A 16,131-nucleotide genomic window follows, 5' to 3' on the forward strand; every position below is an offset into this window, starting at 1 on the left:
CGTAGCCTCTGTAGCCTATATAAGCAGGACCCTGTCAGTGTTAGGGTAGCCTCTGTAGCCTATATAACCAGGACCCTGTCAGTATTAGAGTAGCCTATATAACCAGGACCCTGTCAGTGTTAGCGTAGCCTCTGTAGCCTATATAACCAGGACCCTGTCAGTGTTAGCGTAGCCTATATAACCAGGACCCTGTCAGTGTTAGGGTAGTCACTGTAGCCTATATAACCAGGACCCTGTAAGTGTTAGGGTAGTCATTGTAGCCTATATAACCAGGAGCCTGTTAGGGTAGCTTCTGTAGCTTATATAACCAGGACCCTGTCAGTGTTAGGGTAGTCACTGTAGCCTATATAACCAGGACCCTGTCAGTGTTAGGGTAGTCACTGTAGCCTATATAACCAGGACCCTGTCAGTGTTAGGGTAGCTTCTGTAGCCTATATGACCAGGACCCTGTCAGTGTTAGGATAGCTTCTGTAGCTTATATAACCAGGACCCTGTCAGTGTTAGGGTAGCTTCTGTAGCTCATATAACCAGGACCCTGTCAGTGTTAGGGTAGCTTCTGTAGCTTATATAACCAGGACCCTGTCAGTGTTAGGGTAGCTTCTGTAGCCTATATAACCAGGACCCTGTCAGTGTTAGGGTTGCTTCTGTAGCTTATATAACCAGGACCCTGTCAGTGTTAGGGTAGCCTCTGTAGCCTATATAACCAGGACCCTGTCAGTGTTAGGCAGAGCCGGCCCTAGCCTAAATGACGCCCTAGGCAAGATTTTGGCTGGTGCCCCCTAGCACCGTCACTAGTTCCGCCTCTGACCCTGCTCCTCTTTCCCAGCACCATCAACCCTCATCATAGCAGTCATCATTTTGGTGCTCCTACCCGCAATATTTGAAATAGAAACAGTGTACACATTCGGTGCACAGCCCAAACAGGGGTGTGTTCTTGCTGGGAAGGGGCATGGCCACCCAATTGTACCCCCAATTCAAATGATGCCACACAGTAGTGCAACTTTATTCATATTATATCATGCGATGGTGTCCCTTATTCACGTTACATCACACAGTAGTACCACTTTACCTTATGTACATTACTCTTCACATTATACCCTTAGAAAAAAATCCTGAGAAAATATTGTATTTTAAGCACCTCCATGGCCACACTGCAACCCAGCACAAAGCAGTGTGTGCTGGGCAGAGGAGAAGAGCTGCAGCTGCTGCTGTCACTTAAGGGGGGGGAGGCCCAGGGCCCCCACTGGGCCCTTCCATCAGACTTTGGCCTGGGTAATTTGTACCCCCTACCCCCTTTCTCTCGGCAGCCCTGATATTACCACACAGTAATGCCCCTTACACATGACACACATTATTAATGTCCTTATAACCATAATGCCCCTTACAGATTATGTCAACCTTTATTAATGCCCTTCATACACATAATGACACACATAATGCCCCTTACACATATGTTGCACTTTATTAATGCCCTTATACACATGACACACATATGTCGCACATTATTAATGCATTTATACATGACACACATAATGCCCCTTACACATATGCCGAACTCTATTGCACAACCAACCCACCCACAGACACCACTCGCACAGCCGCTAACACTGTGACCTCTGCCTCTGCTTGGATACAGATGTTTCCTCATACATCTTGACTCAATAAGCCATGCAGCTCCTGGCCAGTTCTGCTAATGTTGGGTGCCTTTTTTACTGAAAATTTGTCTTATTTGCATTGTTATGACCAGCACACACAAGGAGCTTCCGATGATTAAAATGATATGCAGCATGCCTATATTCTGTGTGCGACTGTGGCTGTACCGGCATACGGAATGCTATGTTACAGTGATTTCCATGAATACACTATTTCATATGCAGATACAGCCTCACTCACACACAGAATATAGGCATGCTGCATATCATTTTAATCAGCAGAAGCTGCTGATGCCCCTGGGCATTCCAAATGCCCTAGGCAATTGCCTAGTTTGCCTATGCCTCTGGCCGGCTCTGGTGTTAGGGTAGTCACTGTAGCCTATATAACCAGGACCCTGTTAGGGTAGCTTCTGTAGCTTATATAACCAGGACCCTGTCAGTGTTAGGGTAGCCTCATTCTTTGATGAACACTGACTGCAGAAGTGCCAGGAAGAAACCAACTCAACCTCTTGATGCAGGGGGCGGGGCTCCTGAGTTTGCTGATGTGTATGCTGGGTACTTGTGTAATATGTAGGCGCCCGATTTTTTTCATCGCATGCCAGTACTTAAGGCATGCGATGGGACCCGATTTTTGGACGTTCCGACCCGATTTTTACATTGTACTCAATGTTAAATGGCCCCCCCTGACCCGATTTTTAATTGTATACCCACCAGGATGAGTAATTATTAGGTAAAATGCCCCCCCCCCCCATTGTTAACTCCAACCCGAAGCGTGGCGAGCGCAGCACCCTCCGACCTTTTCATACCCCCACTATCCACGTCGGCGTGGAGTTGATTTTATACAGTGTGGCAAGCGCAGCGAGCCCCACGAGGGGACGTGGAATACGAGCCCGAAGTGTGGCGAGGGGACGCTGATTACTTAACATGTATTTCACGTCCGCTCGCCACGCTTTGGGCTCGTATCCCGCGGGGCTCGCCACACTATATAAAATCAACTCCACGCCGATGTGGATAGTGGGGGTATGAAAAGGTTGGAGGGCGCGTACCGCTGCGCTCGCCACGCTTCGGGTTGGTGTTGATTGTGGGGTGGCGTTAACAATGGGGGGCATTTGACATAGGAATTAGTCATCTGGGTGCCTGTACAATAAAAAAATCGCCCCCCCCCCCCAATATTTCCACTCAAAATATAGTTTGTTATACAAGTGCACCCGGCGTATAAGACGACCCTCCCACGTGGTGGCATGTTTTTCAGGGGAAAAAAGTGGTTTTATACGCCAGCAAATACAGTAAGTGTACTTTAAAACTAAAGTAATTTATTGAAGTACTTTTCTGGGATCCAGCCATCTTGGTCACCTCGAACTTTAACCCACCGGTAACAGAATATGGACTACATCATCAGAAAATACAAATGAGGAGAATATGACATCTCTGTACATGTATGGTCCATTCGTATTATTGGGTCTTATACGGCCAATCTCATTTCTTTCCATTTCGGGATCTGCCGTATACGCCCATCTTAGTACATCCCCCCTATGTGTCTCATGTTATATAATGGGGGCAGTTGTACAGATCCTGCCACATAGCATCAGACACCTGCACCTGCCCTGTGGGAACACATTATCTTCCAGCTCTGACCCCAGGGAGAGAGTAACAGATCCCACATTATGGGGCTCATGTGGAGGTGGCCGGGAGTTGTGTCTAAGTACCGGATGCCAAATGGGATCCATAACAGCTGCATGGTGCTGGGCCTGTGGGCTGTGAGTACCACGGAACGTGGCCGGCTCGGCAATCCCAGCACATGCACCTCCTACATAGGTGCCCGGGGTATGACAAGAGGCGCAGAGTCATAGTGATGGCCCAAATATCAGTATACACCACACACATTACAGTACAGGGTCACACAGTGTATTTATTACATATATATTACAGAGAGGCTGTTATACATAAAGCACAGGTACAACAATGCGGTTATATAATGACTCAGTAATACATACACCAGCTGCTTTCCCATATACAGTCAGACTAGGAGACATGGAGTCTTATTGCACACTGATCGCTCATGTCACTGTAACCATGGGAACACATCACAGCAGCAATAGAACTGGAACATCAGCATAACTGACAGATGCATTCAGCCAATCAGATTGCCTGTATTACATGTGTGTAACTTGCACCAAGGGTGGAGAGGGAACCAAGAGGTTACGCTTTACACTAATTGGGAGTCCATGTCAACACTGACACCAAAAGATGTGAAAAACACTTATCGACCTTTTCAGGTCGACATTTTGACCCTGTTAGACATTCAATTTCGGCATAGGAAAGTTTACCTAGACACTGTATCTAAGAATCCACATACAACGGATGATAGAGGAATTTAGTATTGATGCTTCCGTTTCATGTAGATCAGTTAATTAAAATTAAGGGTGAGATTTAATAGGATGAGAGATTCAGAAAGTGAGAGATTTGGTGAGAAATCTCCAAATTTTTTAAAGCGGCAATCATTAACACTGCTAAACCAGTTTGATTTTGCAGTGTAAATGATTGCCGCTTTATAAAAACTGGAGATTTCTCACCAAATCTCTCACTTTCTGAATCTCTCATCCTATTAAATCTCACCCTATACTATTTGTGTGTGAGTTCTCTGGTGTTTATGAACAGCTGATTTATGTGTAAAACATTTCCCACATTCCAAACATGAAAATGGTTTCACACCTGTGTGACTTCTCTCATGTGTAACAAGATGTGATTTCCTTCTAAAACATTTCCCACATTAAGAGCATGAAAATGGTTTTGCACCAGTCACCTGTTCTTCTTGCCTCTGTCTATGCCCCTAACACGCAACAGAGTTCCCTCTACTCTGTCTTTTTCACTAAGCTAGTGCAATTTTCTCCATGTCTAACTATTATAGGAGGAGATTTCAATGCCACCATACAACCTTCTCTTGATAGATCTCAGTCTAACTCAACACTACCCAACCATGCCAGACTTTCTAAACGCCTCCTCATTCATCTAACAAGACATAACCTATAGGACTCCTGGAGAGTGCTATACCCTTCATCGCCAGGCTTCACTCATTTTCCCCCCCCCACACAATCTACACACCCGAATTGATTATATCTTTGCAGATACTATTTCAGCTCAAAACCCAGTGGACGCGCAAACGATCCCAGTCACCTGGTCAGACCACCTAACACTGGAACTTAACATCCGATCCTCCCTACAGCCCCCCACAAAACAATGGCGTATCAATGATTCCTTACTTCTCAAACCGGATATCTTATCAGACCTAACCTCATCCATCTCGGAATTTTACTCCCTAAATAACACCTCTGACATCCCTCCCTCCATTCTTTGGGAAGCTCACAAGGCCACAATTAGAGGCAAATTAATCAGTTTAACGAGTGCACAAAACAAAGCCACACGCAAAAAAACCCAAGAACTAGAGACTACCCTCACCTCTCTCACCCAAGAGCATCAACTACACCCGACTCAGCAGACATACTTGAAAATCATAGCGCTTAAAGGCCAACTAAACCAACTCCTCTCTTCTAGAGCCGCCCAAGCTTTACTATGGGCGAAGCAAAAATTCTATGAGAAATCTAATAAAGCAGACTCCTTATTAGCCTGTCAGCTTAGGGCCAAACGGACTAAAAACAGAATTATGTCCTTAAAATGCATGGACGGATCCATCACTTATAACTCTGTCACAATGGCGGCCCAATTCCGCTCATTTTATGAAAATCTATACAACCTGAATTCTTCCGACCCCTCTACATCCTCCAACCCGGAGGATTTGGATGAGTACTTGATCTCATGCCGACTCCCCAAACTAACCACATCTCAGGTGGAGACATTAAACGCACCCATCACCACCGATGAGATCCTCGAAGCAATCAAAACCCTACGACGCTCAGCTGCTCCTGGCCCCGACGGATTCACCAACCTGTATTATAAAAAACTGGCCCAACCCCTCGTTCCAATGCTCACCCTTCTATTTAACTCCCTCCTACAGGGCCACCCGATCGACGCAGCCACCACCAGGGCTAACATAATAGTTATCCCCAAACCCGATAGAGACCCGACGGATATGGGCAACTATCGCCCTATATTCCTACTTAATTCTGATTTAAAACTCCACGCCAAAGTTCTAGCTAATCGCCTAGCCCCATTACTACCTACATTGGTCCATCCAGACCAAGTAGGTTTCATTCCCAACCGCCAAGCCTCAGATAACACCAGACGCCTAATTGATCTTATCCACGTCGCCAACGAAAGATCGATAGCAGCCCTGGTGGTGGCTCTCGATGCAGAAAAGGCCTTCGACAGGGTGGCATGGCCTTTCATTCGCGGCACCTTGTCTCACATGGGCTTTAGAGGACCATTCTTAGATGGCATATTAGCACTATACAACAATCCCTCGGCCGCTGTGATGGTGAATGGACTTAAATCAGCCCAGTTTAATATCAAAAATGGCACACGTCAGGGGTGTCCACTCTCACCTCTCTTATTCGCTTTAATTATGGAACCCCTCGTCACGTTGATCCGTAATAACCCGAACATCCACGGCATCAATATAGGGCGCGCACAACATAACATCGCTCTCTATGCTGACGATGTCATATTAACTCTGACCAACCCACTGACCTCGTTGCCCTCCATTTTTCAGGAAACCAAAACATATAGCACATTCTCCAATTATAAATTAAACACTTCTAAATCAGAAGCCTTAGACATTAACATCGCTCCTGCCGACTTCTCCATCCTTCAAGCAAAAATCCCTCTCTGTTGGCAGCCTGATAAAATCAAATATCTTGGGATTTATCTTTCCAGATCATACAATAACCTCTACTCAGTTAACTTTCCCAGATTATTTGCTTCTATTAGGTCAGACCTCTCTGCCTGGAACTCACAATTCATCTCTTGGACGGGTCGGATGGCAACGATTAAAATGATGATTTTACCCCGGCTGCTATATCTATGGCAAACTCTCCCCATACACATCCCTGTCAGGGTACTTAAGCACCTCCAAAGAGATATAAGTACTTTCGTATGGGCTGGGAAAAAACCCAGTTAAACTACGCCTCTTACAAAAACCCCATAATACGGGTGGTCTCGGCCTACCAGACATTCTTAAATATTACAGAGCTGTGCACATAGCCCCTTCAATCTTATGGCACGCTCCTCCCTCTCAAAGAGTTTGGACACACATCGAAGCCTCCTTCATCGCACATTACTCGCTATCCTCCATCCTATGGATCCCCCTCACCTCCCGCCCCGCCCTTTTGCCCTCTACACGCCACACAATTAGGGTTTGGGATCTATCCACTAAACTCTATAAACTACGCTCTCATCACCCATCATTAACCCCACTATGGAACAACCCAGCTTTCCCACCAGGGACAACTAAAAACGCATTCAAACTCTGGATGAAACACAACATCCTTTTCCCCGCAGACATCGCCCTTACATCTCACCTCCCAGACTTTGAATCCCTCCGCTCCAAATTCTCGTTTCCACACTCCATTTTTTAGCAATATCTACAGCTTCGCCATTTCTGTAATTCTCTTCCTCAGGCTCAGCCCTCCTTGAAAAAAACTACCCTCGAATCCCTCTGCAGGCAATCCCAAAACACAAAAAAACTAATTTCAACCATCTATCAGATACTGGTTTCTTATAACCAACCTCAGAAGGAAAAACAGGAATTTGATTGGGAGGCTGACATGGGTGAAGAGCTCAGCCTAAACACGTGGGCTAACATCAGAATGGCTATTGCAAAAAGCTCTAATCTCAACGCGAATTAAAGAAAATGCATAGAAGATCTATTTTAGATGGTATATGGTACCAACCAAACTGCCTGCTATCTACCCTTCCTCCTCGCCCCAGTGTTGGAGATTATGCGGCCAAGAAGGCTCCTTCCTTCACATCTGGTGGGACTGCCCAATCATTCAATCCCTCTGGCGGGAAGCCCATGACTTAATTAGGCTGGTGCTGAACATACAAATGCCCACCTCTCCCTCTTTCTCCCTTTTACTAAGACCAATCCCACGCTCCCAACCTGCGTCACAAAAATTGATCAATCATATTCTTAATACAACCAAATGCCTGATCGCTAAAAACTGAAAAAACCCTACAGCTCCCTCCAAACCTACCCTAATTAGTGCCATATGGTCCACCTACAAGGTGGAAAAGATTACCGCATTTCTACATGATTCCACTCCTTCTCTTATTAAAACCTGGTCCCCATGGACAACCTACTTTCAAACTGAACCCCCGTTGACATATCTTTAATGTACTGGATTTTCTTTCCTTGATGCTTACGTGGAGATTGCCAGCATCCCCCCCCCCCTCCTCCCCTTACCCCTCCTCCCCTCAGAGTTTTTTTTTTTTCCCTTGTTTTTCATGCTGCACTTACTCCCCCTGTCATTCACCCATCTTCATTCCCCCTGTCGCCTCCTCAGGTTTCCTCCCCCAGCTCCCTTGTTCCTCACAGCGTATCCCCCCTCCTTCCTACCCCTGAACAACCTTTAGGTCTTCATACACAAAGAAGTTTATATAGCTTCTTATAGAAGTGTATCTTCTCAGACCTTTCTCAAATAACAATCCGCACTCATTGATATTTAACAATGTATCTGCTTTATTGATTGTAATGTTTATTGAATACTTGACTTGAAAAATTCAATAAAAAAATTTTCTCAAAAAAAAAAAAAAAGAAAATGGTTTTGCACCTGTGTGACTTCTCTCATGTTTAACAGGAGTTGATTTCTCTCTAAAACATTTCCCACATTCAGAGCATGAATATGGTTTCACACCTGTGTGACTTCACATGTATTACAAGATGTGATTTCCTTCTAAAACATTTCCCACATTCAGAGCATGAAAATGGTTTCTCGCCTGTGTGAATTCTCTCATGGTTAAGAAGATTTGATTTCTTTCTAAAACATTTCCCACATTCAGAGCATGAATATGGTTTCACACCTGTGTGACTTCTCTCATGTGTAACAAGAGATGATTTATGTGCAAAACATTTCCCACATTCAGAGCATGAATATGGTTTCACACCTGTGTGACTTCTCTCATGTGTAACAAGAGATGATTTATGTGCAAAACATTTCCCGCATTCAGAACATGAAAATGGTTTCTCACCTGTGTGACTTCTCTCATGTTTAACTTGATTTGATTTTTCGCTAAAACATTTCCCACATTCAGGACATGGAAATGGTTTTTCACCTGTGTGAATTCTCTCATGTTTAACTTGATTTGATTTCTCTCTAAAACATTTCCCACATTCAGAGCATGAATATGGTTTCACACTTGTGTGACTTCTCTCATGTGTAACAAGAGACAATTTATTTGTAACACATTTCCCACATTCAGAGCATGAATATGGTTTCACACCTGTGTGATGTCTCTCATGTGTAACAAGAGTTGATTTTCTTTTAAAACATTTCCCACATTCAGAGCATGAAAATGGTTTCTCGCCTGTGTGAATTCTCTCATGGTTAAGAAGATTTGATTTCTTTCTAAAACATTTCCCACATTCAGAGCATGAATATGGTTTCACACTTGTGTGACTTCTCTCATGTGTAACAAGAGATGATTTATGTGCAAAACATTTCCCACATTCAGAGCATGAAAATGGTTTCTCACCTGTGTGACTTCTCTTATGTGTAATAAAAGCTGATTTATCTGTAAAATATTTCTCCCATTCAGAGCATGAAAGTAATTTCTCGCCTGTGTGAAGTCTCACATGTTTAACTAGACGGTCTTTATTGCTAAAACATTTCCCACACTCAGAGCATGGAAATGGTTTCTCCCCTGTTTGATGACTCTGATGTAAAACAGAATCTGACGGATGTATAGAACTCTTACCAAACTCAGAACTGGATGATACTGTATCATCTTTATGGTCTGTACTGTGTGTAGTAAGGTCTGAATGATCAGGAGAAGGTTCCTCATGACTAGAGGGACCAGATGAAATATCTGCAATGGGAAATGTTGGGTGTGTATTGGGGATAATGGGTTTTTCTTCTGGAGACTCTTGTCTGATGTTCTTATCTTCTAGTATATAACATGGAGACACAATGAGATCTCCCTCCGAGGTATTCCTGCTTGTGCGCCCATCTACAGGAAACAGATGAATGACAACAGACAGAATTGTTTACATTGAGAAGCAAATGTTCATGGAGGTTTTATCACTTAAACTGAACATGTCTAATGCTGCGCACACACTGGCAGATATATCGCTGGTCTGTCAGCCAGCGATAGGTCTGTGAATGACCAGACATATCGCGTCAGCTCTGCAACACAGCCAATGGTCAACATACCTAAAGCTAGATAGTGTATGGCGCTGTGTGTGATATCTCCTGACCTCCCATACACCCGGCTGCAATAGGCAGCGGTGATGTGCAGCGGAATCAGTCACTATGGATTGGGCAGGGTGTATGGAGAACACACTGCCCAATCCATCCACAGATATATATGTCTAATAGAGCATACACATGGTGAGATAGGCTTTATAGAAGCAAAATCGAATAGAAAATGGACATCAAATGGTTTTTGCACATTAGATGCAGATTGGATCCCAATGCAAATCAAATAGATAAATAGTGATAGCAGCCAAGACTATATAGCGGAAATCTAATGTATCACTGCAGCATTCCAGTCCATGTCCATCTCCTGCCTGAAGCCAGTGTTGATCGAATGATAAATCGGATAGAAAATAGTGGAGCATATCATCACCCTTGCCATCTCGGGGATGGGGCCAGGGTGATCAGCTGTGTGTGTCCTGTGTCACACATGCTGATCACAGTGTAAAAAACAATCATACTCACCTCCCCAGGGAATTGCTTCCAGTCTACAGGGCCTCCTGCTGTGCTGTGACCCCTAGTGCAGTAAAGTGATGCTGCAAAGCGACAGGTCACTTTACAGCACCGGGGGTTACAGGAAAAGGAAGTCCTTAAGACACCAGGAGCTGATATATACCAGCGGTGGGGAGGAGACTGGTCAGATGTCTGTGCTGGTAACACACAGTGACATGATGTGAGGGGGAGAGCAGGAGTATAATAGGGGCTGATGGCTCCTGATGTATGAGATACACCAGAGCAGGGCCGTAACTAGGGGGGGCACGCGCACCGGGCGCTGGAGGGGGGGAGCGCTCTCAGGTCCAGGGACAGCCAATCAGCGTCCGGCAAGTCTTTTCGAAGTCATCACCAGCGCTTCCCGACGCCGCACTAGTAGGAGAGACGGACGGAGTCAAGCTGCCGCTACAGCGGCTACCCGGAACCCCGCTGCCTGTCACCGGACCCCCGCTGGCTGCACACAGGAGGTAATTTAGGTTGTCAGCGGGGCGGTGAACGGGGGTGGGGTCTCCGGCGCCAGGGCGGTCATTTGGTCGCCCCCGTCCTGGGAGAGAAACACACAACACAACACATACATAACACCACATACACAAAAACAGTAAAAAATAAATGCATTATAGGTGCTAAATCTCAGGAGTGGATGTAGAATTCATCAACACACAAGCATACTTGCCTACCTGACCCTCTCCATGCGGGAGAAAGTGCTCTGTACCTGGACTTCCCTGTAATGTATGATTGCCATCACCTATGGTGACACCTTTTCTTATCAATTACCCAGCTCCCCACAGGTGATGGCAGTCATACATTACAGGGAAGTCCAGGAACAGAGCATTTTCTCCCCTCATGGAGAGGGTCAGGTAGGCAAGTATGCACACAAGTCAGGAGCGGTGTGTTTGAAACACCACCACCACACCTGATCTAAATGCGGTCATTGAGTATCAATGCAAACACTAACATTACGGCAAATGTATTAACAATTTACAATCTTGGGCCTTTGGCGCAGCATAAGACGAAATTTTACAGCAATTTTGGAATAAAAAACAATAAAACTCCCAGGTTTTCCCGGGCAGGTCAGATAGTATGTAATAAGTGATTATTCCTCACCTGCGCTGGTATCTGTAGGGATTTCCTCCCCCTTACACTGCTGATCATCCCTCATATATGTGTCTTCTGTCTCTGTATCTTCTTCCTTATCTGTCACACAAGACTCTTCTCCTTCTGCCTTAATATCAGTCACATCCGTCTCTTCTTCTGCCTTTATTTCTTCGGCCTTAATATCAGACAGATCTTCACAATGAACCTAAAAAAATATCACATTAGTATTGTCTGATGTTATGGAGATAGAATATCAGTGTATAAGACACACACACACACACACACACCTGCTGCAATTCATATAGTGACAGTCACTTTGGTATACTGGGGAGACCCTAATTCCCACCTACCTGATCCTCCTGTGGGGTCCTGTGAGTCTCCTCTGTACACTGCTGGGAATACAGAGGACGGGGACATCTCTCTGGGGTATCTCTGTTACTGGGTCCATCTGTAGGAGACATACAGTGACTGAGGACATGGTATATATGTGATTATCCTGGGAATACAGAGGACGGGGACATCTCTCTGGGGTATCTCTGTTACTGGGCCCATCTGTAGGAGACACACAGTGACTGAGGACATGGTATATATGTGATTATCCTGGGAATACAGAGGACGGGGACATCTCTTTGGGGTATCTCTGTTACTGGGCCCATCTGTAGGAGACACACAGTGACTGAGGACATGGTATATATGTGATTATCCTGGGAATACAGAGGACGGGGACATCTCTCTGGGGGTATCTCTGTTACTGGGCCCATCTGTAGGAGACACGCAGTGACTGAGGACATGGTATATATGTGATTATCCTGGGAATACAGAGGACGGGGACATCTCTCTGGGGTATCTCTGTTACTGGGCGCATCTGTAGGAGACACACAGCGACTGAGGACATGGTGTATATGTGATTATCCTGAGAATACAGAGGACGGGGACATCTCTCTGGGGTATCTCTGTTACTGGGCCCATCTGTAGGAGACACGCAGTGACTGAGGACATTGTATATATGTGATTATCCTGGGAATACAGAGGACGGGGACATCTCTCTGGGGTATCTCTGTTACTGGGCCCATCTGTAGGAGACACACAGTGACTGAGGACATGGTATATATATGTGATTATCCTGGGAATACAGAGGACGGGGACATCTCTCTGGGGTATCTCTGTTACTGGGCCCATCTGTAGGAGACACACAGTGACTGAGGACATGGTATATATGTGATTATCCTGGGAATACAGAGGACGGGGACATCTCTCTGGGGTATCTCTGTTACTGGGCCCATCTGTAGGAGACACACAGTGACTGAGGACATTGTATATATGTGATTATCCTGGGAATACAGAGGACGGGGACATCTCTCTGGGGTATCTCTGTTACTTGGTCCATCTATAAGGGACGCACAGCGACTGAGGACATTGTACATGTGCAATTAGCAGATGATACGATTATATAGGGGGCCCCCATACCTGCTCTACCATGTGCAATAAAATGTAATCTCTGCTTACCCAGTGATGTGAGGGGCCGGTGAATCTCCATCATCACGTCCTTGTACAGACCCTTGTGTTCCTCTATATACTCCCACTCCTCCATAGAGAGATAGACAGCGACATCCTGACACCTTATAGGAACCTGACACACACAATGATACAGTCATCACTCAGACCACATCCTCCGCTGTTACTGTATAATTTCCTATTGCCGGCAGACTCCGGTCACATCCTCCGCTGTTACTGTAAAACGTCCCATTCCCATTGGTCACATCCCCCGGTGTTACTGTATAACGTCCCATTCCCAGCAGTCATCTCTCCGGTCACATCCCCCGGTGTTACTGTATACCGTCCCATTCACAGCAGTCATCTCTCCGGTCACAGCCCCCGGTGTTACTGTATAATGCACCATTCACAGCAGTCACCTCTCCGGTCACATCCCCCGGTGTTACTGTATAACGTCCCATTCCCATTGGTCACCTCTCCGGTCACATCCCCCAGTGTTACTGTATAACATCCCATTCCCAGCAGTCACCTCTCCGGTCACATCCCCCAGTGTTACTGTATAACGTCCCATTCCCAGCAGTCACCTCTCCGGTCACAGCCCCCGGTGTTACTGTATAATGTCCCATTCCCAGCAGTCACATCCCCCGGTGTTACTGTATAATGTCCCGTTCCCGGCAGTCACCTCTCTGGTCACATCCCCTGGTGTTACTGTATGATGTCCCATTCCCAGCAGTCACCTCTCCGGTCACATCCCCTGGTGTTACTGTATAATGTCCCATTCCCAGCAGTCACCTCTCTGGTCATATGCCCCGGTGTTATACTGTATAACGTCCCATTCCCAGCAGTCACCTCTCCGGTCACATCCCCCGGTGTTACTGTATAACGTCCCATTCCCATTGGTCACCTCTCCGGTCACATCCCCCAGTGTTACTGTATAACATCCCATTCCCAGCAGTCACCTCTCCGGTCACATCCCCCAGTGTTACTGTATAACGTCGCATTCCCATTGGTCACCTCTCCGGTCACATCCCCCGGTGTTACTGTATACCGTCCCATTCACAGCAGTCATCTCTCCGGTCACATCCCCCGGTGTTACTGTATAATATCCCATTCCAAGCAGTCACCTCACCGGTCACATCCCCCGGTGTTACTGTATACCGTCCCATTCACAGCAGTCATCTCTCCGGTCACATCCCCCGGTGTTACTGTATAATATCCCATTCCCAGCAGTCACCTCTCCGGTCACATCCCCCGGTGTTACTGTATAACGTCCCATTCCCAGCAGTCACCTCTCCGGTCACAGCCCCCGGTGTTACTGTATAATGTCCCATTCCCAGCAGTCACATCCCCCGGTGTTACTGTATAATGTCCCATTCCCGGCAGTCACCTCTCTGGTCACATCTCCTGGTGTTACTGTATGATGTCCCATTCCCAGCAGTCACCTCTCTGGTCATATGCCCCGGTGTTATACTGTATAACGTCCCATTCCCAGCAGTTACCTCTCCGGTCACATCCCCCGGTGTTACTGTATGACGGCCCATTCCTAGCAGTCACCTCTCCGGTCACAGCCCCCGGTGTTACTGTATAATGTCCCATTCCCAGCAGTCACCTCTCCGGTCACTCCTCCCCCGTGTTACTATATAATATCCCCTTCCCAGCAGTCACCGCTCTGTTCATATCCCCCAGTATTACTGTATAATGTCCCATTCCAAGCAGTCACCTCTCCAGTCAGCAGATGATTGATCTTGTTAGTGAGTTCCAAGATCTTCTGCTCACTGTCTTTCCCATGTATCAGTGAGTGAGGTGGAGGCACCATGATGGGAATCTGGGTCCTCTTCTGTCCTTCTGACACACAGTGATGGCTACTGGGTGTCTCATGATCACCAGAGGTCTTCTTCACTACTGTGTAACCCTGTGTATAAGAAAATACACTATCACTGTAGACACTCCCAGTTATGACCCTCTATTATTACTAGAAGTGATGTCACAGTGACACTCCCAGATCCGCTCACCTCCCCAGTCACATCCCTGTATTATTACTATAGATATAAGTGACGTCACAGTGACACTCCCAGATCCCCTCACCTCCCTGTATTATTACTATAGATATAAGTGATGTCACAGTGACACTCCCGGATCCCCTCACCTCCCTGTATTATTACTATAGATATAAGTGATGTCACGGTGACGCTCCCAGATCCCCTCACCTCCCCAGTCACGTCCCTGTATTATTACTATAGATATATGTTATGTCACAGTGACGCTCCCAGATCCCCTCACCTCCCCAGTGATATCCCTGTATTATTACTATAGATATGTGATGTCATAGTGACACTCCCAGATCCCCTCACCTCCCCAGTCACGTCCCTGTATTATTACTATAGATATAAGTGATGTCACGGTGACACTCCCAGATCCCCTCACCTCCCCAGTCACGTCCCTGTATTATTACTATAGATATAAGTGATGTCAGTGTGACACTCCCGGACCCAGTCACCTCCGCCGTCACATCCCTGTATTATTACTATAGATATAAGTGATGTCACAGTGACCCTCCCAGATCCCCTCACCTCCCCAGTCACGTCCCTGTATTATTACTATAGATATAAGTGATGTCACAGTGACGCTCCCAGATTCCCTCACCTCCCCAGTCACGTCCCTGTATTATTACTATAGCTATAAGTGATGTCACAGTGACGCTCCCAGATCCCCTCACCTCCGCCGTCACGTCCCTGTATTATTACTATAGATATAAGTGATGTCACCGTGACACTCCCAGATCCCCTCACCTCCCCAGTCACGTCCCTGTATTATTACTATAGATATAAGTGATGTCACAGTGACCCTCCCAGATCCCCTCACCACCCCAGTCACATCCCTGTATCATTACTATAGATATAAGTGATGTCACAGTGACACTCCCAGATCCCCTCACCTCCCCAGTCACGTCCCTGTATTATTACTATAGATATAAGTGATGTCACAGTGACGCTCCCAGATCCCCTCTCCTCACCAGTCACTTCCCTGTATTA

The 16,131-nt window shown here is 46.2% G+C and overlaps 1 protein-coding gene across 1 annotated transcript in view; it reads right to left on the bottom strand.

Moving 5' to 3' along the window:
- LOC146009542 (uncharacterized) overlaps positions 1-15,007 on the bottom strand; it is a 50,259-nt gene extending 35,252 nt beyond the window's left edge. Inside the window, exons 1-5 of the mRNA XM_083149986.1 lie at positions 14,820-15,007; positions 13,112-13,235; positions 11,956-12,053; positions 11,615-11,810; positions 8,479-9,773 (exon numbers count right to left, since the gene is read on the bottom strand). Of these exons, the coding sequence (XP_083006112.1) occupies positions 8,479-9,773; positions 11,615-11,810; positions 11,956-12,053; positions 13,112-13,235; positions 14,820-14,915 (1,809 nt within the window). The 5' untranslated portion in view covers positions 14,916-15,007. The remainder of the gene's footprint in view (positions 1-8,478; positions 9,774-11,614; positions 11,811-11,955; positions 12,054-13,111; positions 13,236-14,819) is intronic.
- Between the last annotated feature and the right edge of the window lie 1,124 nt (positions 15,008-16,131).

Source organism: Crinia signifera, chromosome 6 (genome assembly GCF_055691185.1).
Source record: "Crinia signifera chromosome 6, ASM5569118v1, whole genome shotgun sequence".
Classification (NCBI taxonomy): Eukaryota; Metazoa; Chordata; class Amphibia; order Anura; family Myobatrachidae; genus Crinia; species Crinia signifera.